At 34.1% G+C, this 26,520-nt stretch overlaps 2 protein-coding genes across 3 annotated transcripts; both read left to right on the top strand.

Moving 5' to 3' along the window:
* Positions 1–6,658: 6,658 nt before the first annotated feature.
* Positions 6,659–10,327, top strand: LOC103455905 (adenine phosphoribosyltransferase 1-like). Of its 2 annotated transcripts, none has more exons than XM_008395520.3 (7): positions 6,659–6,993; positions 7,320–7,433; positions 7,715–7,825; positions 8,159–8,251; positions 8,962–9,111; positions 9,792–9,850; positions 9,964–10,327. In XM_008395520.3, the coding sequence occupies exons 1-7, from the start codon at positions 6,825–6,827 to the stop codon at positions 10,018–10,020; spliced, it is 753 nt and encodes a 250-aa protein (XP_008393742.2). In that variant the 5' UTR covers positions 6,659–6,824; the 3' UTR covers positions 10,021–10,327. The 2 variants fall into 2 exon arrangements, 1 of the variants encoding a protein (XP_008393742.2); XR_011575750.1 differs by having other exon boundaries at positions 6,718–6,993; positions 8,962–9,399; positions 9,442–9,850.
* A 6,188-nt stretch (positions 10,328–16,515) lies between these two features.
* Positions 16,516–18,435, top strand: LOC103455906 (transcription factor RSL2-like). The gene is made up of 4 exons (XM_008395521.4): positions 16,516–17,241; positions 17,339–17,587; positions 17,687–17,818; positions 18,122–18,435. Exons 1-4 carry the CDS (start codon positions 16,639–16,641, stop codon positions 18,215–18,217), a joined length of 1,080 nt encoding a protein of 359 aa, XP_008393743.2. The 5' UTR covers positions 16,516–16,638; the 3' UTR covers positions 18,218–18,435.
* Positions 18,436–26,520: the final 8,085 nt, after the last annotated feature.

The following is a 26,520-nucleotide window of genomic DNA, read 5'->3' as shown; positions in this document are numbered from 1 at the left end:
ATTTAATATTGGAAACTTTAACAAAAAAACTTGTAGTACTGTTTATTTTAATGAAAAAATTATATTTTTATACTAAAAAGTTAATCATGATACTATTCAATTTACCGTTTATTTTGTCTTTATCGTTAAAACTCAAAGTTGTCAAACTTTTTTCGTTAGTTTTCTTATAATATTTTGGGATTAAGTATGTTGTTGCGGGTTTTGTTCGTCTTAATTTTGCACATTAAGTTGCTTGGATTATAGCGTACATAATTTAATTTGTAAAATTTACAGATAAAAAAATATAATTTAAATCAGCAGAACATAATACTATGCATGTAATTTTATACGTAATTTAATTTCCATCATATAGGTTTGGATATTTTAAAGGAAACTTTAATGAAAAGCATCCGGTACTGTTCACTTTAACGAAAAACCACATTTTTACACTAAAAAATCAATCTTGGTACTATTCACTTTACCCTTTATTTTATCCTTATCATTAAAACTCAAAGTTTTCAAGCATTTTTCATTAGTTTTCCTTATTTTAAAATCTGTTATAAGATTGGAAAAGATAATAAATGCGGTCAGTACTACGGTCTGATGGTATCTCTTTTCATTCGAAAGTGAGAGATCTTAGATTCGAATATCATGAATGGTGAATTCGATATCAAATTAGATTGCACATTGTGCGGCTTAGTCGAACTCTCCTTTCTCCCAGTGTAAATATATCGATGTACTTAAAAAAAATTTAAAAAAATAAATAAAAGGCTTTTAGTCCAATCTAATTTCCAATTTCCAATCGGAAGAAGCCGACGTCGTATTGATCCCCCACATTCAAGGAAGCACAGCGACTTTTTCCTGGTGCTTTCGATCCCTTCACACACGTATTACTAGATAATTTCGGAGAGTTTATCCGGTTGGAAGTTGGCATCTTAAAATCTCAATCAAAACACCACCGTCATTGCTTAGTTAGGGGGTGACTAAGGGCCTAATCACATGTGATGTCTCGTTAGTGTGGTGGAGATTAACTGTGCTTAACTAGTGGTGCACAGAGACTGTGGGCGTGGGGTCTTTTGTGCAAAGCCTAATTTTAGGCACGCCATTTGCAAGGGTTGGGGAAATCTTTGTCTTTAATTGGGCTTTGGAATCTGATTACTATAGAAAATCTTATATCACGTTACTTTAATTAGCCTTCCTATCACAAATGCCATAAAAACTTTGATTGGTATCTCATCATGTTAGCATTAATTTTCTCAATGACCTAATGAGCATTCCACAATCACACAAATGAAATTTTGCTAACTGCTAAATGAAAGGATAAATGCTATCTAAATTTGCTTAAAATGTAGTACTACTAACGCATTATTTTGGTTCACTTTACGAGAGGTTTCTTGATTTGGACGCTTGTATCACGTAGTTGTATGATCAAGACTCATTAAGATGGATCATAAATGAGCAAAGAGTGCCTGAATACATGATATAAGCATAGGTTGTAAGTTTTTTTATGGTCTTAGAAGTAATGATGACTAGATAGCGTGACATGATCATACGATATAATTTCTCTTACTTTATCCAAATAAATATGAGATGACAGTAAGTTCATAAATCGACTCTCTTTAACTAAACCCCTTTAGCATTCCTTTTAAAAAAAAAAATTCAAAAATATTGCTTACATGTTATGTATACGTTGTCAAGATAGCTTCATCACAATTGTAGAGTCTTGTAATTAATAACTTTTTTTACGGAATTCCGTCTCGTTTTATATTTAGTTACTTTCTTGTTAGTGTGTTTCAATTTCATCGGTCTCTATTCTAAAATACAAAATAGTGAATTTGTATTTCATATCCTACTTTCTAAATTAATGTACTCGTTTTTGCAGCCACAAATACCCTTAACCAATCGGAATATGCTAATTTAAATGCATCTTAGGACCCATATATTGTCGTATACTCAACACTCACCACTATTCTCAGTCGTCGTTCATATTACAAATTTGGGTAAACTGTCGGTTTACCCCCTGAACTTTCACCTCACTTTCGATTTCCCCCCTAAACTTTTCTATTGGAAAATTAAGGACTCAAACTAATTTTTTTAGCCAATTTGCCCCCTACCGTTAGTTTTTCATATATTCCATCCATATTTCCGTTAAGTGAGACCATGTGCATAATATGTGAGGATAGTTAAGTCATTTCATTTTAAAAATGATTAAAAACTGAAAATAAATAATAATAATAATTTTCCCTCTATTTTTTCCCGCTAATTCCTATCCTCAATTTTAATTTTCCCTCTCATTCCTATGCATGAGAAATAACATATGGTGTTATTATCTTCATAAGTAGCTAAGTTAATCTTTTTTTTGAAGCATGTACTACCATTTTTATTTTCTCTAACAAATTAATAATTTGACAAATGCTAATGGTGTTATTGTCTCCAAAGCAGTGCATTAATATAAGAAACATGTCCATAAAAAAGACTAGGGTTTCTTATATTAATGCACTGCTTTGAAGACAATAGCACCATTATCATTTGTCAAATTATTAATTTGTTAGAGAAAATAAAAATGGTAGACAATAACACCATATGTCATTTCTCATGCATAGGAATGAGAGGGAAAAATAAAATCGAGGATAGGAATTAGCTGGGAAAAAATAGAGGGAAAGTTTTGCTTTTTTTATTATTTTCAGTTTTTTAATCATTTTTAAGAGTGAAATAACTTAACTACTCTCACATGTTGTGCACATGGTCTCACTTAACGGAAATATGGATGGAATATATGAAAAACTAACGGTAGGGGGCAAATTGGCTAAAAAAATTAGTTTGAGTCCTTAATTTTCCAATGGAAAAGTTCAGGGGGGAAATCAAAAGTGAGGTGAAAGTTTAGGGGGTAAACCGACAGTTTACTCTACAAATTTTATGTTTGACCTGGAATATAATTTATCTCATCATTTTTGGGTCAGCTTTCCGAAGAGACCTTTTGATTATTCGAAAAGGTGAGAGTTCAGTACTAATATTCATCAAAGAAATTAAAATCCGGTAAATAATAAAATAATAAAATTGAGGAACTAAACAAAATGCTGTACAAATTGTTTTCTTACTCTCTGATCTGTTTGAATTTGACTCCTCCATTTAGATGGCTTTTCTTGGATGTTCGCCTCTCGTGCTTGCTGGAAAGTAACAAGAACATATGCGAAGCCTCTGGATCCTTGAAACGTGGCTATGCCGACTATATTTATATCTGCTGACCTAGTCACTTGTTTTTGCTTTTATCGTCGGTTCATCACTAAGATATTTTTCTTTACAATTTTTTACCCATTTTCCCCCAAGAACAACATTTAACCTCATGGGTTAATTGTCGTTTTTCTATTCTATGTCATAATTAATATTGCACTAAGCTGGACTGAGAAGCGAAAATAATTTGTACTCGAGATGCAGTGTAAATTACAGTCAACAATTAGTCACAAATGTTACAATTTTAAGAAAAGTGTGAGTATTTGTTACTTGAAAGAAATGAATGCCTTAATCCCTAAGAAATTTACGTGGACGCGTATGGGATTCGAAGCTCACACTCCACCTATAAGTTATGAGGGACAAGGAGCTGCCATATGGCCTCGTACTCAAGGGCCAGGCCGGTTGCTGCCTTATGGCAACTGCATTAAGAAATAAGGACACTCAACAGAGAGGCATGGCCTACCCTTTGAGTTTATCTACATTTCCTCTTAATTCTAATTAAAATAACATCATTAATAAGTTGCTTTTTGGCTAAGAAGAACTCGACCCGAGATTTAGGGTTCGACATCACAAAAGAAGATGAAGAACACGTACCCATGAGTTAGGAAGAAATTGTTGAGCACAATCAGGTCATGTGGTATAATTAATCTGTCTATTGCGATATAAATAAATAACGAATTTATATTTTAATAGAAATAAAATTAATTCTCTTACGTCGTGACATGTGTTCTACGCGTATTTCTACGGGGTTGAGGACGACGACACATGGCATTGAAAATCATGTTTTGCAATTTGGATGTTGCTACGCTACCATACATATATATACAGGGGCACCCACAAAGTAGATGCCGTTTTGCAACTATTTAAGAATTATTAATTATATTTAATTTTTTAAGCGAGATATAAGAACATCATGCGGTTAACCACTTGTTGAAACGACAAGTAAAAACAAAGCAGAAAAAACGAAAAAAGGAATAGAGGTGGCTTGGGCATGCAAAGATAAGTGTTAAGAGTAGTGAATAGGTAGAGAACTGGGAAGGTGAAGTCACTGCTTACCTACGATGTCGTTTCGTTTAGCGAGCAGCCGGTAAACGAGCGCTTAATTCTAAATTTCTACTTAATCAACCATACCCAGATATACAAAACACGACTTCCATATTTGTCAAAAGAAAAATAAGAAATTAATTTAGAAGCATCCCCAAGATTCCCCCGCTTAACAAAATGCGACTTTAAAAAAAAAAAAAAAAAACATGCGACACATGATTTTTCTGACGTATGTGATTACTGATTAGATTAGATCTGGCAAGTCTATCTGCAATATAAAATTATACTTTCATGTCAAAAGCTTAAAGATTTTTTTCTTCGTAAGCACATTAACTTTTGTACAATGTCACAGTAAATTACGATAACACTAATTGTTAAAATCATCACAAATATATATCGTTATCGACGTGAGTTCGAGGGAAAATTCTACAACCAACTGGGGAGTTTAAATAATTTCGTGTGAACTGCTAGTGATGTGCAGCAGAAGAAAATAGAAAATGTGATGAAAAAAGTTGTGGGGTGTTTGGAACCGTGTGACGGTGGGTTTGCATGTGGAAGAAGCTAGGAAGGGGCCGCTTTGAGATATGTTGACGCGCGGTTTAGTACAGTTACAAAGGCGGCATACGCTGTCTGAACCCTTTCATCCTTTCCTTGCGTTTACGTCAGTGGGCCTACTCAGTTGTACTTGTAAAGTGAACTATTTGGTATATGAGGTATTTTGATCGAAACCCATTGGATATAAGCCCAAGGCCCATTTTGCTAAAGTTTCGAGGTCCAACAACTATAACGTGGAAAAATCACTTTCTGCAAATAAGTACGTGTAAATACACATCAATTTACATAACACCGGAGAATTTAAGGCCTTTTAGCTAAAATAATCTATTGAGATTGGTAACTCTTCACTTTTATCTTCGAGATTTAAAATCGATAAAAATGGTTTTGATCATTCAGTGAGAAATCTTCGTATAATTGAGGGTATTTTTGTCAAATCAACTCCTTCACTTGAATTTGTGGTTTCTTCAATTTAATTGAGATTTTTCACATAAATTCTATAATGATTGAAGGTAGGAAACACTTTTAACAATTTTAAATTTCAATGACCAGAGTGATGAATTATGACAATCTCAAACAACATTTTTACTAAAAACTCGAGAATTTAAGTCGGTATGTGTAAGGAATATTCACAATCATTTCGCCGCCAATACCCTACTTTCTCCTGCACAACAATAAAATAGTGGCAGCATGAATCATGAGGAATTGAAGCATGCATATGAATAGGGTCCGCGCTGCTCCTTTTCCAGCTCCAATATGCCAAAAACTATTGCTGGACTTAAATATTTTATAAAAGTGATGATGTAAAGATAGCATGCCTTTCCGCCGCCCACAGCATCAACCACACCCTAGTGGAAATAATTTTTCCCTTCATGCACAGTTCTGTTTATTGCTTATGTACTGACAAACAAACAAAAAGAGTAGCGTTTTACCTTCAATTCCAAATTCAATAACTTTGTTCTTTCTTCGCGAGATAAATTTACATACGATAAGCCACAATCACATTGTCAAATAATATTACAAAGTTACCTATAATTTAACAGGTGAATTTAATTTATTGACTGTACATTTAATGTCTATCATATTAATCGAATTATACTATAACATGTGAATTAGTAAATCAATATTGTGAGTGCCGTCATACTACAATAGTGCATCTTAACAAATCACGAAACAATAATTTTTCATATGACCAACACAGAGGTGGCGTTGGGGGGAAGTGAAATGTGCAATCGTACAGAGCCTCCAAAAAATTTTTGGTATCTTATATTTATATGTAATAATGTTATATATTAAAAATATTCTTTTATTAGCATTTTAAAATCTTATAGTGTACTTTTTATAAGTGTAAATTTTTTTATTTCTAAATAAAAAAATTTGGAGTGCACAATGAGATAGTATGAGAGCCAATAACAACACCTTAAAAAACGATTTTCTTTTTAATTTTATTGTATAATAATGCTATATATTCAAGTGAAACTTTAAAGTTAGAGTTTTTGAAGCTTTTTTTTTAGGAAAACTAATGAAAAGAGCTTGAAAACTTTGAGTTTGAATGATAATGACAAAATAAAATGTATAGTGATTAGTAATATGATTGACTTTTTAATGTAAAAATATGATTTTTCGTTAAAGTGAACAGTAACGGGAGCTTTTCGTTAAAGTTCCATTTTTCTTTATTTGGTTGCGTAAGATTAAACTGTTTTTTATTATTTAGTGAAGATTATATTTGTAACTCTTTTTACTTATTTAAATTTGTAAACTTACATTGAGTCCTAAAAGTTATTTTGTTTTGATTTACGTTATTATTTTCTAGTACTAATATATTGTCTTATTTTTTTTAAAAATAAAAACTATCTAAAAAATGGATTTTTTTATAAATTTTGGACAGGGCCCCGAGCGGCCTGACCAACATTTTCCATATGCGTTGCGAGTTACGAGTTTAACATCAAACTTGCGTGAAACCGAAAAGCCCGCTGCTGCTCGTTGAGAGTTGACGGGCCCGTTGCTATTTTGTTCTGATGCTTCAACTTCAAACCATCTCACTTTTCTCGTCGAATTCCTTCACTTTCTCACCCGCCGTAGCCTTCCGCACTCCCGCAGCTAAAACTTTGTCCTCCGCCGCCGCCGCGCTTCCCTTCATTCGTTTCCCAAATTACCGATCCGCCCGCCCTCCCCCGTGCTGCTCTGGTAATGCTCTAAATCCTGCAAATCCTCAGCCCTGAATCTATCGATGAATTATAAAATGTGTATTTTAGCATGTTAATTGTCAGTGTTGTTTTGAATAAGGATGGATCTTTAAGCTTAGGGCATCGTAATTTCAATTAAATTTCAGAAATTTTCCAGTGTTTTCCTTCTTTTTTTTTTGTCAAGCAATGGGTAATTTGGTCATATGAAAAATAAAATTCATGGGGTTGGTGGATATTTTTATTTATTTTTCTCAAAAAAAAAAAAAAAAGGTGCAAGATTGTGACTATATAATTTCTGAGCCTCTCTGTTTTCCCTTGTGTGGTTAGTGGGTAAGAGTGAAGCACTGAAAGTTGAAGCAATGGCGGCGGAAGACGGTCAGGATCTTCGCCTTGCTAGAATTTCATCTGCTATCAGAGTCATTCCGAACTTCCCCAAGCCAGGTACTTCTTTTTTAAACATATTATGCTGTTTGTAATTCAATTATTTTGCATTATTTTACAGCATCTTAGTTTTTGCTTTCTCATATGTAAGTAGAAATATGTTTTTCTCTAGTGGGTTCGACTCGATTCGATCAGGTTTTGGAGGTTTTAACTCACTGTTGGGTCCAATTTGTCATCTGGGTAGTCTGTAATTTCTGGGTTTTAGTTGATTTCTGGCCTCGAATGGAGGTGTTTTGGTGTTTGAATATGTGAGTTATGCTTGACTTGACTTTTTGCGGCAGGGATTTTGTTCCAGGATATTACCACATTGCTCCTGGATACCAAGGCTTTCAAGGATACTATTGATTTGTTTGTTGAGAGGTACAAAGACAAAGAAATCTCTGTTGTTGCAGGTAATTCAATACACGATCTTTCACTTTTAGCCAGTTTACCCTGAATTTGCTTGTTCACGAAATTTTAAGGGCAGTTCAGTTGCGCACCACCTATGATTGGTGGTCACTTATGAGATAAACTTTTATGGATAAGTATGTCATTTATGCGCAAATTTAGTTCCTTTTATTTTTTTAAACTAAACCATATCCAGAGCATAGTCTTCAGCATTCTGGCATTGCAGTTGTGTAGAATTTTAGCTTAGGTGGTTCTTATTGATTTAGTGGCTGTTTCGTTGTATATACTGAACGTCGGGTTGTGTTTATGGTCTGAAATTTTATTATGACATAACGCAGGTGTTGAAGCTAGAGGTTTTATATTTGGCCCTCCTATTGCCTTGGCCATTGGGGCAAAATTTGTGCCCTTGAGGAAGCCAAAGAAGTTGCCTGGTAATCTATCACCCCCTTTTCCTTTTCCTCCTTTTAAACTGCATAATTTTTTTAGCTTTGAGAAGTTTCTCTGTAGGAGGGATTCGAGGGATTCATTGGTTAGTGACTGGCTTACTGGGAGAATTAGGATAATTTAATTTTTACTCCATCTCGTTAAAATGTCTTTGTGATAAAATTCACAACATTATTTTTTATTTAACTCACATGATGGATTGATCATGTATACATCTTTTGTTACAATGCAAATGCTAACTGATCCAGTTACAGTCTAGTTCTTTAGCCATATGTTGGACATAGTGCTATACATAGTTACGTTGAGAGTAACAGGAATGAGTGTTTATGCCCTTGAATAGTGATTTTGCATCACTTTTGATAAAACAAGAAGGGTAATCCTCTCAACGCCCATAAATTAAATCAAAATCAGACATTCACATAGACGCCAAAATTCACCGTTGCTTTAAAAATATCACAACGAATATAACAAGCGCTGGGTTAAATATCTTTTTTCCTTCAGAAAGTTTGCTCCTTTGCATGAGAAGTAGTGTTATTGGATCTTGTGGCTTTTCCAACCGCCAATTGTTTAAGATATCATAAACAGTCAAGTTCTGCTATGTTTATTTTACATTTTATTTACCCGTCAAGTATCATGTGCTTTCAATAAATATAATTCTCAAGATGGAATGTAATCTCATATGTTTATGGTTCTGCAGGGAAGGTTATTTCTGAAGAGTACTCTTTGGAGTATGGAACAGATAAAATAGAGATGCACGTGGGAGCTGTAGAAGCCGGTGAACGTGCCTTGATCATAGATGACCTCATTGCAACTGGGGGAACCTTGGGTGCTGCCATCAGGCTTCTTGGTAGTTTATCAAACCACAAACTTTATGTCTTAAGTGTTTATGGTTGGAATTTTTTCCCTCAACTTTTATTCCCATTTGGGCGGGAATTCAGACGCATAGCATAAAACAGGTTCACATCTCGATGTAGGAAGGGGTCTATTTAGAAATTTAGGCATACGACCAATTCAAATGTAGATTGGGAATTCAGCACAAAATTTTACCTCAACGCATGGTCTAATAGACGGTCAGTGGAAGAATTTGACTGTCTTTTTAATCAAAAGCCTTCATGCATTTAAGTTAAATTCTCTAGCTATTGACCAAAAAAAAAAAAAAAGAAGTTAAATTCTCTAGACAGAAGCAAGGGTGTGGCAACAGGAGAAGGATTCTCTCCCCTTCCCTCCCTTCCTACTTGAACGGTTACGGTTAAGCCACATCAACATCTTATATTGATTTTTTTATAGAGACAATAAGACAAAAAGCAAAGTGTGTGAGGAGGGGAGGGAAGGGGATGAGAATAGGAGGGGACAAAATCTACTCCGTGGCAACATGGTGACAATGAGAATTCAGGCACTAGTTTAATGCATTATTTCAATGTTTTAAGTCTGCCGCTGCAAGCATTGTGATTGTGTATTGTCAGTTTCACATTTGGCTCAGGGATATGAGGCCTTGCACAACTCACATGTTTGCTTTTTCTGTTGCAGAGCGTGTAGGGGTGCATGTCGTTGAGTGTGCCTGTGTAATTGAATTGCCAGAACTAAAGGTATGACATTAAAACACCCTTGACTTGTTGATGCTTAAGACGGAATCTGGATTTTCGTTGTATATTTTGGTACATTAAATGCACTACTGATGTGCTTTTATGGATCGTTTCAGGGTCGGGAACGATTGGGGGAGAAACCATTGTTTGTTCTAGTTAGCGGAGATGCATGAGCATGGTTTCTTTTGGGGCTGCATATTTTCAAGAAACCAACTTGATTGTTAGCAGGGGCGTACGGTTGATTATCGGTGTGTTTTCATTGGGTGATTGAAGAGCTAAAAAACACTTTGGTACTATGCAGAGATAAGTTGTTTTTCTGTTTCACTTATGAATCTGGTAATATTTTATCAACAGATGATTTAAACATCAAGTCGCCAAAGTGAAATTATCTCAGTTATCTCGTATTTTTCTCTTCAATATTTGAAGGGACATCAAGTTTGAATAATTTTCCTCCTTCAATAGAAAAATAATATTCTCGAATTGCATCCCTCCATTCTTGGTAGATGCTCTTTATCCAAACCATGAATGGAATTGAGCATATTCGGGTTTGGCCAACTGATTAAGAGCATCTTCATAGAAGATGTTATAAATTTTATTTGGACTGCTCTGACGATTAAAAAGGTGATTTTCAGTTTTAAATGAGATGCCATTGCTGCTAAATTTGAAGACGACATCAAAAGTTTTGTTTTCTTTTTTTTTTACGGGCTTACATATTTCTTTATTTTTCTTCACTTATTGATTATTTCAAATTTGACTCACTTAATTTTATAAGTAACTAAAATAACATTTTAATTTGAAATCATTTGGAATGTGAGACTTTTCAGATATAAAACTGAAATTTGGCGTCTCAATTAAAAATGGTCTAAGATAGTATTTTTGAAGTTGATAAGATTAAGATATTGTTTTTCGTACATTATGTCCGACCTAGAAAGCCAACAGTCTTTGACTTCAAAGTGTTATAGTATTTAAAAAGTAATTAAGAAGTATTATAAGGCTAAAATAAATGTATTAAGTTAGGTGCTGGGTTTTATTCTCCATTAATCAACACTCGGTTATGCAAAAAGGTGAATGTGGCCACATCACAAAGTTAGTATAATATAATGATTATCGGCTAGTCAGTATCAAAATATTATCTTTTAACCGATTGGCTACGATAACAATTAATAATCAAAATTTATCAAGCTATGCTAGTTTGGCATTTGACATTGTCCAGAATCTGCATGACTTTGTATTTTGTCAAACCAACTGTTAATTTGATACTTAATCGATGTGCTATATATGAAGTTGGAACAACAAAAAGCAAAAGAATAGGACAACGACAAGCATAGCGCCTTGCCTTAAGTAATTTAATTAGAAAGATTAATGCATCTTTATTCCCTAATAATCTTATTAATTTAATAGGATTAATGCACCTTTTTATCTTTTATACTAATTAATAAAACATCATTGTCAACCAAAACTCTATGAAATTACCAGTTTAACTTTCTAATTAAAACATGAATAAAAAATATAGGGCAGAAATGTAATTTTACACAAACAAATTTTACTGTTTTTTTTTTCAAAACGTCATCTATATGTAATCATAACATATCTCTAATTATAAAAATAAAATAAAAAAGCTTTATGCTCCCACATTCTCTATCACTCTCTTCCTTTCTCCTTCAATTTCAAAAACAAAAATAAAAAATTTTCTCACACACTTTATGTGTGCCCATATGCTAGTTCCCTTAATAGAAAGCGTATCCTTGTGATCATTTTCAAAGGATTAGTGCTTTTTTTATTCCCGATTAAGTCTCCATTAACTCTCCCTATCAAGCTAAAAATGCAATGGACGTGTGATTTTTAATTAACTGGTTACAAGAGTGGTTAAAAATACAAGCTACTTTGACATTATACGTCTATATGCTTTACAATTTTTAATTAAATTTGATGCTCAAGTCATGTACTATCAGAATTTGGTTACAATAATATGTATCACTCAATGGTACGAGTTTAATTTATGCAAGATCTAACTATTGCAAAAATCCATTAAATCTCTTTATGCATTACCCTTGGTTTTCCAAATCACTTAGTGGCACAATGTCTACTCATTTCAAATGTTTGGCACAATTATAAGTAATACATTTTAAGTGGTAACTAAAATATGAGACATCGGGATCACTTTTCTTTGTAATTTAATAATTTTACTAATCCAGTTTCAATTATCGATTGTATGATTATGTTTGCAAATAATGAGCTAATTAAATTGGAAACCATCAAATGACAGTTCATAATGTTGAATCAACGAATCAAATTGCAACTAAATATTAAGTGTTGTATTAATTAATGACACGATACTTTTGTTCTCTCACATTATAATAGATGAATAAATAACATTAAAATAATAAATATTAAGTGACAATATCATTAAGTGATACGATAAAATCGTTCTCTCAAATTATAATAAGGTGAGTAAGTGACATTAAATGAGGGTATCAATCATGCATGAACACAAATTCCTCACGAACAGCAACGTGCTGTTCCCATGCTGGCAATTTTTTTCATCTTTCAAAAACCCTATGATTGCACACGTTGCATGATATATGATATAGGGTTATTATTTATACTTCACACCATCTAAGCACCTAACTTTAATTGCTCTTATCAAAGATGTGTGTATATCTACAGTCATATAGCCTCAACACATCTTTATTCTCTTTTGTTCATTAATTGTTTGTTGATTTATTCAATTCAACTACAAAAAATTGATATAGGTGTGTTGAGAGAAAATAAAAGTGTGAGAAATCATTACTATGCTTAAAAACATATGCTTCCCTTACCATTTATTTGCATCATCGTTTGTACCATCTCTATGTAGAGTCTAATACAATGTGAATCTCATGTCTATTTAAAAGAAGATTCAAATGATGGTACAATTAGATGATAAAAATAACATTTTTGCGATAGAAGGACATGACCAAGCGCTAGCCTAGCTATTTGCTTAATGGCTATGCATGCTTTTTTAGGTAAATCCTAATGCAAGTTTACAATTTTTTTAGGAAGGAGAAAAAACCAAAAGAATGAAATCATTGGTGCGAAAGGGCACGTGGCTTGAGCTTAGGACAAAAACCATGAATCAATTAGGTTTAGTTTTGGTAGTTGATGAAACACAAACAGATAATATAGTTGTTATTCTTTGGATTTGTTAACCCTTGAATTTGTGGGAGGAGGAGAATGTATGCATTGGCCAGACGGAGTTTTATTTTCTCTGATTAAGGAATAAAATCAGATTTGTAGGAGTTTTCAAATTATGGGTGTGTAGATTTTATTCCCCAAACAATTACTTTGCTTATGTGCTTTTTTCTAGGGTATAAAGTTTTTATTTTTGTTTCTTCAAACTTTCAAACGTCGTGCAATGGCCGGTACCGAATTTCCAAAATATAATGAAGACATTATCGAACTTTCGTTCCAACAACCGATATACAGTGCCTAATAATATATGCAGAAAAATGGTCTCTTTCTGACGCGTGGGACTTGAGAACTCCAGCACAAGACGCGCAGCAGCTGGATAAAGAAGTTTTAGTGAGGGACAGTTGGGTACGTGTTCTCTGTTCATACCCCCAAAACCCTAGCTAGAAGGCTTTGCAGTTGGCTGCTTAATCGAATCTTAAAAGTAAAACTCACTGTCGACATAACAAAACAACCATCTATAGATCGAGTTATACTGGATTATTATATAATACATTGTGGATTACCTCTCTAATAATTTATCGATCGACGTCATACTAATTTTGTTATATATTTAACAAAGTTCATATATAATTTTATGGGACAATTAGGTTCACATCATTTTTTTTGTTATTTTCAATTTAGAGAACCCTAGACATTTTCAATGATTAAAATCCTAGTCATTTTCAATTTTTTATCAAGGTCCTTGGGTATTAATAACATAATTAATTATTTGAATAATAAAATATTTTTATTTTTAAATATATTCCTTTAATGTTAAAAATGTTACAATTAGTATATTTATATTTATGGCTAAATTTTTTATCATATATTTTTATTTTTAGTTTGTACCTATTTTTAATTTACAAATATTTTTTAATTTGTACCAATTTTCTTTCATTTTTAATTTGTACCCATATATTAGTTTCTTTTTGTGCCCATATTTTTTAAAGTTTTATTTGTGTTTGTACCCATGTGTATACCGTCACGTGACATTGTATATTTGATCAATAATAGAAAAATTACATATGGTATATTTATGTTTTATGCCTAAACTTTGTATCATATATTTATATTTTTAGTTTGTACCCACTTTTAATTTGCAACATTTTTTTTTTTAATTTGTAGTATTTTCTTTTTAGTTTTATTTTGTACTCATGTATTAATTTCTTTTAGCGCTTATATTTTAAAAAATTCATTTGTATTCATAATTTTTAATCTTTTATCTATACCCTAATTTATTTCTAATGTACACATTCTTCTTTATTAATGTACCACTTTGTTATATGTGAAATGTACCAATTTTTTTAACACTATGGATACATTATTTTGCCATTTATTATTTCTTATTTTTACATAGTTTTTATCCATTTATTCAATCAAAATATTTGAATTTTTTTATTGTAACCGTTTCTAATAGTATTATAATGAGAGATTTAAAATTTATAGGATTATAAATCTCATAAAATATCAAACAATTAATGTCAAAACTATAAATATATATATATATATATATTAATAGTAATATAATGAGGTGTACAAAGTCAATGGACCTTGATCAAACTTTGAATACTATTAAGGTTTTAATAAAAAAAATGTTAAGGATTAGGGACCGCATCCAAAATATCCCTAATTTTATTTTATCAAATTTATATGTTACCATATTGAAGTTGTAATACACATTAGATAAGACTCAACTTCATCGATAGTTTTGATTCATATATAGTTTCCTAATGTAAGATGCTTATGCTGCCATACATTATTCAATTAAGAATACAAAACTTGTGATTGTGCGGAGGGAGCATTTTTATGTGTGTCTAGTAAGAGAATATTTTCATGATAGATCATTATGTTTCCAATTCCCATCAACATTAACAAAGGTTTGATTACGCTCTTAAAACAATGCACCAAGTTCAAAATCTTGAAGGCTGTGATTATTGACAAGTTTTGGAGTCAGTGATGGCTGTTAACCCAAATATATGGTCGTACCATCCTTGCCACTCATTAAAATACCCAAACTACTCTTTGTTTTGTTCTTATTTTCTAGAAGATAAATGCTAAATAGACTTTCTTAAAAGTGAGGTTCTTTATAAATTTTCTGTCATCTCATATTTTTTACGTAATATTTTGTAATGGTGGTATAAGAATTAATGTTAAATTGTTAGCAGAAAATTCATGAAAGTTTCACTTTGAGAGTCTCCTTAGCATTTCTCTTTATGAGACATAGAGAAAACTGCTGGATGACATGTCCCAAAGAGGCATAGCTAGAAAATAAATGAAAATTCCTAGGGTTTTACATTTTTTCTCATAAAAAAAAATTCCAAATCCGCAACTATTTTGAACAATGGCATAACCTAGCTAGTTTAAAGCAGTAGATCAAATGGCAGGCCAAAAACAGATGCTGATCACTTTTGAAGTACTTAGAGATATGGAAGAGATGAGGATGATGAGTTGAACTTGTAACCAGACATTTAACTTTACAGATTGTATAATGCTAGCTTGACGGTAGATTAGATATATACATATATAACAGTGTGAGTTTTTAGGGTTTACAAGGTGAAGACAAAGAGCGAGTTCTGCGGTTCCCTTGTCGGGGTTTTGAGTTCTTTAGAGAGCTCCCACGATGTCCTTCTCCAAAATCGGCCGTCCCTATTTTTCTTAATTTATTCCGCCAACAATTCTAATGGTTTCTATTGTATTCTAATATTCAGCAACACACCATCCACGTTCTGATTTTTTGAAAAGTAGTTTGCGCATGCTCTTGTTAATTACTTTCTCAATTCAGTCTTAAGCATTATCACAACTTAATTAGTTTAGAGAACCCTACACTGGATACCCCGACTGTATGAGGTGGTCACTTCGTATGGTACTCTTTACTTGTAAGTGAGAGGTCTTAATTAAGTTTAACTCCGGTAGATGACGAGTTCAAAACCAAATTATTATCAATGACCCATTAAGTAGTTTAGTCCAAATCTCTCACCCCTTAGTGTACATATATGATTTGTATTGGTTAAGAAAACCCTAAACCTAATTATTATGATTTGTATTAGTTTAGAGAACCCTAAACCTAATTATTAAACAAATCACTAATTAACTGACCTTTCAATCATTTTGCTTGGACTCGTTTTTTGTTCCTAATGACACCAGTTTTGAGCTTTCCTCAAGGTCTTATGTGGTTTAATCCCGTTGGACCTTCTTCTTATTTTAATCACATCATTGCATGAACTTGGCTTTCTCATGAGCTGTACTTTGCCTGGTTGTGGGCCTAGAGTGGACTCCTGATATCAGTTACAGAGAACTAGGACAAACCCCCCATCCCAACAACAATCATTGGGAATTAAGAATTGCATTTTATAATTGCAAGTCAAATTCTGTTGCAAGGGGGGCCGACGGCCCCTAGGGTTGAGTATATAAGTGTTTCTACTTCCTTGCTTATCCTCAGTGCAAACATTTGAGCTAAACAAAATATACAGAAGGCCAGTGCTCTTTCTTTCCTCTTCCGTTTCATCGATTTTGTCGGGATCCTCTTTTTCTCCTGGAAAAAAGGAAGGGGATTGAAAAGGATCTTTCTACTCCGAAAAAAAATGGAAGCCGTTGGTGTTTTTGCTGATGGGGAATGGGAATCCTTGAGCAGGTTGTTTTCCTCCGAAGAGGTTGAGTTCACACCACATTTTCTTTCCCAGGGAAATTCATTCCCTTTCCAGCACAATGAGGGAATGGGATTTGAAACCCTAGAAACTTTTTACCCTAATATTCCTGGAGTTGAAACTTTTTCTCACCTTCCTTCTTCAGATAGTCCCAACTCTAATGTCTATCTTTCTTCTCAAGAAAGTTGCAACTATGGTAATAATAATCATGGCAATTTCACTGCCATGCTGAACCAGGAAAATTGCTACTTTAGAAATTCTTGCAATTTCCTAGTGAGTAATATTGATGTCTCTGAATCCATGGATGTTTATATGAATCATGATGAAAAGAGTTTCGCCTCCTTCGTCCCGGATTTTTCCAACATTGTGATGCATGGAAGTGAGTGCAACAAAGAGGATTCCAGCAGTGATAGCCAACCGGCTGTTGTTTCGGTTCCTGAAAAGGAATTGCGGCTCAAAAGGGTGCATGATGCGCCGGGAAAATCCAACAATGATGCATCCAACTGCAATCCGAAGAAGAAACCTCATATTTCGAAAGATGTAAGCATCATTTAAAGATTCGAACTTTAGATCAATGCCTTGGTTGGTTCTAGTATTTGTGAAGCAGTTTTCTAACTGTGAATTCCACACATTGCAGGCAGAGAAAAGTAAGAAAAATAATGTAAGGCCAAAGAAGGGGCAAAAGGGTAATTCAAATGTGAAAGTCAAAGATGAAGAAGAGAGGCTGGAGAGCACAAGTTCTTGCACCTCTGAGGATGATAATGGTTCTCTGGAGATCAATGGAGCAGAAACTTCAGACCCCAAATCTTCATCTGCCCTAAACTTGAATGGGAAGACCAGAGCCAATAGAGGGTCTGCAACTGATCCCCAGAGCCTCTATGCTAGGGTAAGTAATTACGCAATATCTTTGAAAACTAAAAACGAAATGTTTATCAAGAATGCCCATACAGTTTCTTACGATTAAAGTTTTGATTGGATCTTGCAGAAAAGAAGAGAGAGAATCAACGAGAGACTAAGAACCCTACAGCATCTTGTCCCTAATGGAACAAAGGTTGACATCAGCACAATGCTTGAAGAGGCAGTTCACTATGTCAACTTTTTGCAGCTCCAAATCAAGGTAATTAATAATAATTGTTACACTTTTAACTGCAGAAGTATGCACAAATAGAACAAGTGACAAACTGTTAATTAAAATAAGAACTAGAGGATGCTAAACAGACAATAATAGAGTACTAAATCATGGTTTACACACTGTTTATAGTCTGTTTAGTGTCTTTCAGTTATAGTTCTTATTAAAGTTTGTAACCAATTTTATTTTTGGACATTTATCTTTACCAAATTGTCAAATTTCTTCGCCAAATTAAATTAAGCGGTCATATGGCTTTGATTATTGATTAATTTTCTTGGTTGTATATTGCAGCTTTTAGGCTCAGATGATATGTGGATGTATGCTCCCATTGTTTATAATGGAATTGATATTGGTCTTGACCTGCAGAAGCTCTTTCCACTTCTATGACACAACAGCAGCAGGAAACTGTCGTACTTGCTTTCCCTTTTCATTTTTTAATTGTTAATTATTATCGAGATATATAATATATAATTTAACAGCTATATAAAATGTGCAGAATGAATGTATACTAATTAATTTAATTCCCTAACTTTGTAATGGGGTTTATTAATTAAGTTAAATAAATTCCAGTTTCGATCACGAGGAGAGAATCCTCTGATCAGATTGTTATGAACACGTATGAACTCAATACGCAGGCTGTACTGATGAACGTTAAGGCATGCGACCCCCTTGGACACGGAATATAATTAATAATATTTAATAACTATCTTCATGTTAATTGTTCTAGTTTGCATAAATATTGAGAATACAATCTTCGATGTCAGATTCTGATGATGGAGATCCAAAAACATATGTGAAAGTACAGTTCATTGGAATTTGGCAGATGGATTTCTAAGCTTCGTGCGACATTGTTTCAGGAATATATAATGTTAAGGAGACCAAAATTTTAAACTAAATGAGGTGTCATCAATAAGAAATAAGCACGTTAATTGACACTTAATTAATAATTCAATCATATACAACCGCATCACTTAATTGCAATTTTGGTTTAAAAAATTTGATCTCCCTGGTATTACCATTGTTTTAGTATTGACAATGTCACATCTTGACCCGGGCTCGACTCTACCGTAGCACGATATTGTCCGCTTTGGGCCCCGACCACGCCCTCACGATTTAGTTTCTGGGAACTCACGGGAGCAAAACTTCACAATGGGTCACCCATCGTGGAAATGTTCTGGCCCCTTTCTCGCTTAACTTCGGTGTTCCGATGGAACCCGAAGTCAGTGAGCTCATAAAAAGCCTTGTGCTAATTGAAGGTGGGCATGTATAGATAAGGCTTAGAGAATCCACCCCCCTGGACGATGTGTAATGTTACAGACAATCAACTATAATAGTTAATACATAAAATTAAGAATAATTAATACCAAATGGTTAATATTTGTGAGAAGATGAAGAAAGTAGAGCCATTTGTGTTACTTGTCTCTTTTCTCCATATGAGAAGGGAATTTGAATTCAGAACATATTTCAGATCTCACGTGTATATATATGTGGATAAATGGCAAGCTACACGAAAAATGTATAGCTAGATCTATGACGGATATGTTAAAAAATATTTATAAATGAGAGCTTTTTTTTTTTTTTTTTTTTTTTTTTTGACAAAAATTGTTTCTTAAATTTTAACAGCATAAAAAATCAGCATTTCACAACTCTACAATTTGGGATCACGAACTGAAAAAGAGACCCATGACTCATTTTTGAAGAATTTCTACCCACTGGGGGACTTCCACCCGGAACATGAACAAAAAGGGTAGAGTTGGGAGCAACCCACTTATCTTTCATACGTAACCGCGTGGTTAAGTTGGTATACAAAACATAGATAACGTGATATATTTGGTACATACAATTAATATAACTTCTCGTCCTGTTGGGGCAAAGAGAGATTACTGAGGAAGGTACATAAAGTATTCCCGGGTAGGAAGCGAAAAAACTAGCACAAATAACCAAAAATATGAGTCTATGACTTGCAAGGTTGTAGTTTAAGTGGTTGATTTTCAATTCCGCTTCTGCCAATATCACCGGACTTAAACGTTCACTCCCAAAAAAAATTTCATACATACGATTGTTTCCAAAAACACTGAAGCTGGAATGCGATTACTGGATAGGTTTAATTATTAATTTCTTTTTTAGTGCCTGGGAACATACTTCTTCACTTCTAATGACACAGCAAAAAGCTGTTGCGTTAAGTACTCAATAATTTCAGTATCAAGTTACATATTAAAATAACCCTCATCTAACAACTGTTAATGTCAAATGCAAACTAAGACCATCTCCAATCCTGACCTAAAATCTAAAAATATTTAGCCCAGAAAATTTAGGTTTTAGCCCAGAAACAGATTTTCTACTCCAACCCTTTTGACCTAAAATTTTAGCCCCAGATTATCAAAAAATGAATTAAGGCTATTTTTTTAAATTAACTTTAAAAAAAAAAATTATGTAGACTATTCTAAATTTATTTTATGAACATTTTAACCTAAAAATATTTAAATTCCAATAAATTTTGAAAAATCACTAAATCAATATATGAAAATCATGATAAACCACATAAACTTAAAAAAAAAATTATTCTAGCCGTTGGAAAAAAATATTTAAATTCCGATAAATTTTAAGATTATTCTAGCCATTGGATTTAAACTTGGACCGTTAGATCTTTTTTTTTTACCGTTAGATTTGATTATATTCGATTTAAGTCGTTGGATTCGATAAATATATAAATATAAAAAAAAATTGAATGTGGACCGTTGGATTAACCAACGGTCCAATTACCACCACCACCCGATGAAGAAAAGTAGTCGTTGGCTACAAGACAAGGCCCACTTTTCACTCTCATCCGTGGGTCCCAACAGCTTTTGTGTGCTAAATTTGTGACCTATATTTACCTTCATTTTAAGTTTTAGGTTTTGGGTTGGAGTGGATTTGGAGGGGGAAAAAAGGGGAAAATTTAGGTTATAAGCCACCATTGGAGATGGTCTAACAGTTCGATAAGGGTTTTTTTTTCTATTCGAAATGGTATTTTAAATGTTTTTTTTTTTGTTAAGAAATACAGTTTTGAGCATCTAATCTTTGATCTGACTCTCTCAGATTCTGAAAAAAAACAAAATACATTTATATGTTGAACAAGTTCATTGGAGGGTAGCAGGTGAGCTGCCAGACTTTCTGGCAAGCCCGCGTTCATACGCCATTGTTTACCATATTTAATCACTATTAAATAAAAATTAATACAAATAATAAAAGAGAATAAAGCACGTTTGATCGATTTGCAAGAACAGTGCTGCATATTGTACTTAATTACGTACCTTGATAAATATTGGCAATGGAATTTGTCTGCTCTCAGCTCCGCCAACATTGAAAAAAGTTGTCGGTTTGTTTTATTCCATATGAGCTAAAGGCCATGGAAATTTATCCGCTCTCAACAACGAAGTGTTGATACTGGAATAAATAGGTTGAATTAATGTAATATAAAGGAAGAAAATTGAGATTTCATTATAAATTAATTAATTAATCGTATATTGAAGTATTTTTTTATAAGTTTATGAAATTTTGGTAAACTTTCAATGTGTGATATTTTTCACATCCTTACCTGTGAATGAATTTTAAATTAAACATGTGAATAACACAAAATAAGTGACATAAAACATATGTTGCTGTCATTTGGCTTCAGATATATATGGGCCAACGGACAAGGATTGTCTGCCCTCCTTGTTCCTGTGCCCTCCCATGCCCTCCTGTTTGTGTGGTCACGGTTAAGCCACGTCAACATTTTATATTACTATTCATTTTGTCTTATTATATCTATAAAAAATAATATAAAATGTTGACGTGGCGTAACCATGACCACACAAAACAAGAAGGCATGAGAGGATATGGAAACAAGGAGGGCAGACAATCCTTGGCCATGAGCAACAAGCCCTCGTACCATGCTTGGATCATCAAGTCTCAACATAATCTCAGATATTATAAAATAAAGCAATGAACAGAGAAGAAGATTTCTAGGATAGAGAGAAAATGAACAGATCAGATGCACAACGATTTATAGTTAGAGATAATATTAAATGGGTAAATTACATAGTAGCCCCTCAGGTTTGAGGTCTATTGCAATCTTATACAACATCTTTAAAACATTTCACTTTCATACCTCAAGTACCATTTTATTTCAAAATAATACATCCGTTAGATTTTCCGTCCATTAATCCGTTAAATGCTGACGTGGCTGCCACATTTGTGCCACGTGGCTGCCAAATGTGAGCCACGTGGCAAAAATAATAATTTTTTAATTTTTTTTAGAAACCTGTCTGCCACACACACACATATATATATATATATATATATTTTTTTTTTTTTATTTTTTTTTTTTTTTTCTTCTTCTCCTCCTCTTTCTTCTTCTCTTCTTCTTCTTCCTCATTCTTCTTCCTCCCATCTCCTCGCCCCCATACCTGCACCTTCAACCCAAAACCCATAAAAAAAAGAAAAAGAAGAAGAACCCCAATCCCATATCCCCCCCACACCCAGATCCCATTAACCCCCCTCCTTATCCTCCCCCCGTGAAACCCATAATCCGCCCCTCCCCCCGCGCGAACCCAGATCCCCCCCTTCTCCCCCTGCGCGAACCAAGATCCCATGCATCGTCTACCATCCTCCACCCCCGTGAACCCCCCAACCCAGAAAGAAAAAATCCACCCCCTGCCCCCGCGAACCCCCCCAAACCCAGAAAGAAAAAACCCCCTCCCTCCCCCCGCGACTCAACCCCCCTCCACACCCACCCTCTTCCCTCCTCTATACACCCCCCACTCCTTAAATCCACACCCATTCCTCCCACCTCACGAACCCGGCGATGATGGTATCTGAGTTTTTTTTTTTCCTGGGTTGCAGGTAGGGGGTCGGGGGAAGAATATGAAAATGGGGGAGAAGACAGGAGGAGGATGAGGGGTGGGGAAGACAAACTGAAGGGCTTTTTTTTTTTTCTTTCTTTCTCTCTCTCCTGGGTTGCAGGGAAGAAGATGAAGATGGTGGGGGTTGAGGGGAAAAGAGGGTAGGAAGAGGAGGGATAAAGTTTCAGTTTTTTTTTTTTTTTTTTTTTTTTTTTTTAATTTAGAAGATTTAGGTTTAAAAAAAAATTAAAAAATTATTATTATTGCCACGTGGCTCACATTTGGCAGTCACGTGGCACAAATGTGGCAGCCACGTTAGCATTTAACGGATTAATAGACAGAAAATCTAACAGATGTATTATTTTGAAATAAAATGGTACTTAAGGTATGAAAGTGAAATGTTTTAAAGATGTTGTATAAGATTGCAATAGACCTCAAACCTGAGGGGCTACTATGTAATTTACCCATATTAAATTATCTAATCTAAGAATTAGCTAATAAAAAGAGGTAATTTGTTTTAGGTCATAAAATATTTTTAACACAAACCTTTTACGATGTTAAGGAGTGGTTAATGAAGTGAAATTTTATTAATATTGATTTTGTTTGAAGAGAAAAATTATTTTACTAATTTGTTTTTATTAACCTATGCTAAAAAATAAAATAAGAATTGACTTATGTCGAAATATGGATTTGTTTTTTATTTTTTTTTAGTACATCAATATTTTTATATTAAAGGAAATGGGAGTTCGGCTAAGTCACACAATAGGCAACCTAATTTGGTATCTAATTCGTCATCCACAAGATTCAAAACTAAGATCTCTCACATCCAAGTGAAAAAGAATACCACAAGACCATAGTATTGCATGGCTGGAATTGTTTGTTGATCTAAACTAAATTTCATTTTCAAGATACAATGACCAGCTAATACGTATGTGCAATAATATATTAACATAAAAGAGCAATGGTAATTTTGCACTTCAAATTTCTATATTTAGAAAGAAAAAAATATTTAGGGCATCTACCATGGAGAAATGTAAATTTGAGATACAAAAACTATATTTCCATCCTATTTTACATTTTTGGTAAATATAAATGAAAGTTCAATTCCAACTAGAGAGATGTGAATTTAAGATCCCATTTAACTTTATCTCTATAATTAGTAGGACCCATCCCCAAAAGAGGAAAAAAAGAATGTAAATTTAGGTTATTATTTACACCTTCTAGCGAAGATGGAAAATTTAACATTCCACCGTTGCAGAATTTTCTGGCAAAGATAAGATGTAAAATGCTAATTTCAAGATATTTGGAATCTCTCATTGGAGATGCCTTTACGAGGAGTGCACGATTAGATTTTTGAAATGACAATAATAATTTTCCATTTTAATTATATTTATAGTGCTCGTATGCGGCCTTCTCTCACAAAAATTGGGGTCACTCATAGGGCCTGATAATATCTCAACATGAAAAAAACTTGCATGAAACGAGTTCAACGTTATGTAGTGTTTCATTTCAATAATACAATGTCTTATAAAGTGAAACTAACAGAAAAAAATATTATATTATTAAACTGAAACACGATAGTATCAGTAAATTTGTTCCATATATGTCATTATCCCTATACAATAATTATTGTGTGTGCGCGGCCGCATATGTCATATGGGATGACATGCAATATGCACGCCACATTCACCATGCAAAAAAAAAAGTTGTGATTGTCACTTCCAATATTCACCTTGCAAATAGAGGGATGAGTACCGAAAGAATAGAGACGGAGCAAGTTTAGGGGTGGAAAAAAATACTGAAAATTCCAAACCTAACAAAAAAAATCTCAAACCGAAAAATCCCGAAAATTTTGGTACCCAATCCTGAACCGATCTTAAAATTTTGGTACGGAAATCGGTCTCACATTTTCATTCGTTCGGTAATCCCGAACCGAACCGAACCGAAATAAAACAAAATATATTATTTAATTTGAAATATATATTTGGAATTGTAACAGCCGTTGGATTTGGTTGAGAACTTGAGATTTAATCTCAACTGTTGAATCCAAATAGAACCCTCACTCAATCACTCTCTCTCGACCTCACCTCACCCTACTATCTCATTCTCACCAATTTATCTCAATCTCTCTCCTCCTCCTGATTTGCCATCTTTGAATTTGGCCACATCACATAAGTGACTCACCTCTCTCTCAACTGAACTCCCTGATCTCTCTCTCGACTTTTCATCCCTTACTAAAAAACACATTGCAGGAATGGCAGCAGCTCAGGTGATAGCATCGTCAATCCTCACCACGAGTTTGGCTTCGTTTAAAGGACTCAGACCTTCAAGCCTTAAGCCTTAAGCTTTAAGTTCACTCAGTCTCAGACTCTCTTTGTCTTTATGTCTCTCATTCTCGAATTCAAAGCTCAGCAGCCACCTACCCTTTCACAATCTAACTCCAACGAACTCTATTCACTCCGGCCACCACCACACCTCATGACTTCATCCCCCACCACTGATTATCTCCAGTCTCTGTGTGTGTGAGGTTTCAAATTAAGGTTAGGGTTTCAAATTGGGGCTTAGGGTTTTGAATTGGGGGCTCTGGTCAGGATGAGGACGCAGGTCCGTCTGACCATCTCTTCACTCTGTTTCTCTTTCTCGACCATTGATTCATTGTCACTCTCTCTTATTTCAATTTGGGTTTTTAATGTAGGTTTGGATGATTTCAATTTCAATCTGGATGATTTGGATTTTGATGCAGGTTCGGTTTTAGGAAATCCCGAAATACCGAAAATATTTCGAGAATCCCAAAGTTTTAGTTCGGGATCAGTCGTTGGATTCTTGTCCTGAAAATTTTCGGTTCGGGATTTAGTATGCCATTTTCAGTTCGGTATCCCATACCCAACCAACGCTAAGCAAACCTATCAGTCTTATAAAAGATATAAATAAGATATTTAAAACAGTTAATTAGAATTAGATGCCTCATTTTAGATTTTTCTAAATTAAACATTTGTTACTTTTCAACTTTTGATTAAAGTTGTAGACATCGAAATTTCGGTAAATAAATGTTGACCGATAAATCAAAGTGTCAACGCTCATGTATTACATAAATTTTACACGTAGCGTGTGACTCAACGAAAATTGAAATGAGTTGGAAAAGTCATCAAATAGGACACGTGTCAACACCTGGCAGAAACGACTTATTTCATCTGGGATATTATATTCAAAATTAGGCCTTGGAAAATTCTATAAATACAAGCCCATTTCATTCATTTGAGGGGAACCAATTCATATTACACCTTGAAGCTCTGAAGCTCTGAAACTCCAAAGCTCTCAAGCATCCAGGTTCCTGAAGAATCAAGAAAGCCTTCTTCGTTCTTCGTTCATCGTTCTTCCAAGATCAAGCCCCAACGGCCATTTGGATCAACAATCATCCACCAATTAAAGATCAAGCCCCGACGGCCCTTGAAGAAAGCACCATCGTTCATCATCCGTTCATTCAAGATCAAGCCCCGACGACCCTTGAAGAAAGCACCATCGTTCATCATCCGTTCATCCAAGATCAAGCCCAACGGCCCTTTGGATCAACAACGTCGGCGAATCCACACACATCCAACCGTTCTTCAAGATCAAGCCCAAAAGCCCTTGAAGATCTGTTCATCACTGTTTCTTCAAGATCAAGCCCAAAAGCCCTTGAAGATCCACTCATCACTGTTATTCAAGATCAAGCCTCAAACGGCCCTTGAAGAAACATTCATCCTCAAGATCAAGCCCCAACGGCTCCTTGAAGATCCGCTCAAATCCACCTTCAAAGATCAAGTCCACGGCCCTTTGAAGAAACTT

Source organism: Malus domestica, chromosome 15, assembly GCF_042453785.1.
Source record: "Malus domestica chromosome 15, GDT2T_hap1".
Classification (NCBI taxonomy): Eukaryota; Viridiplantae; Streptophyta; class Magnoliopsida; order Rosales; family Rosaceae; genus Malus; species Malus domestica.
Note: the sequence above shows the minus strand (reverse complement) of the source record. Positions and strands in the feature narration are given on the sequence as shown.

What these genes read in the sequence shown, in the direction of transcription:
- LOC103455905 (XM_008395520.3), top strand. Translation starts at nt 6,825, where the DNA reads ATGCTTCAACTTCAAACCATCTCACTTTTCTCGTCGAATTCCTTCACT. An exon ending in AGAAATCTCTGTTGTTGCAG is followed by an intron (nt 7,826 to 8,158) that starts GTAATTCAATAC and finishes GACATAACGCAG; the next exon opens with GTGTTGAAGCTAGAGGTTTT. An exon ending in TGCTGCCATCAGGCTTCTTG is followed by an intron (nt 9,112 to 9,791) that starts GTAGTTTATCAA and finishes TTTCTGTTGCAG; the next exon opens with AGCGTGTAGGGGTGCATGTC.
- LOC103455906 (XM_008395521.4), top strand. Translation starts at nt 16,639, where the DNA reads ATGGAAGCCGTTGGTGTTTTTGCTGATGGGGAATGGGAATCCTTGAGC. An exon ending in AACCTCATATTTCGAAAGAT is followed by an intron (nt 17,242 to 17,338) that starts GTAAGCATCATT and finishes CACACATTGCAG; the next exon opens with GCAGAGAAAAGTAAGAAAAA. An exon ending in TTTTGCAGCTCCAAATCAAG is followed by an intron (nt 17,819 to 18,121) that starts GTAATTAATAAT and finishes TGTATATTGCAG; the next exon opens with CTTTTAGGCTCAGATGATAT.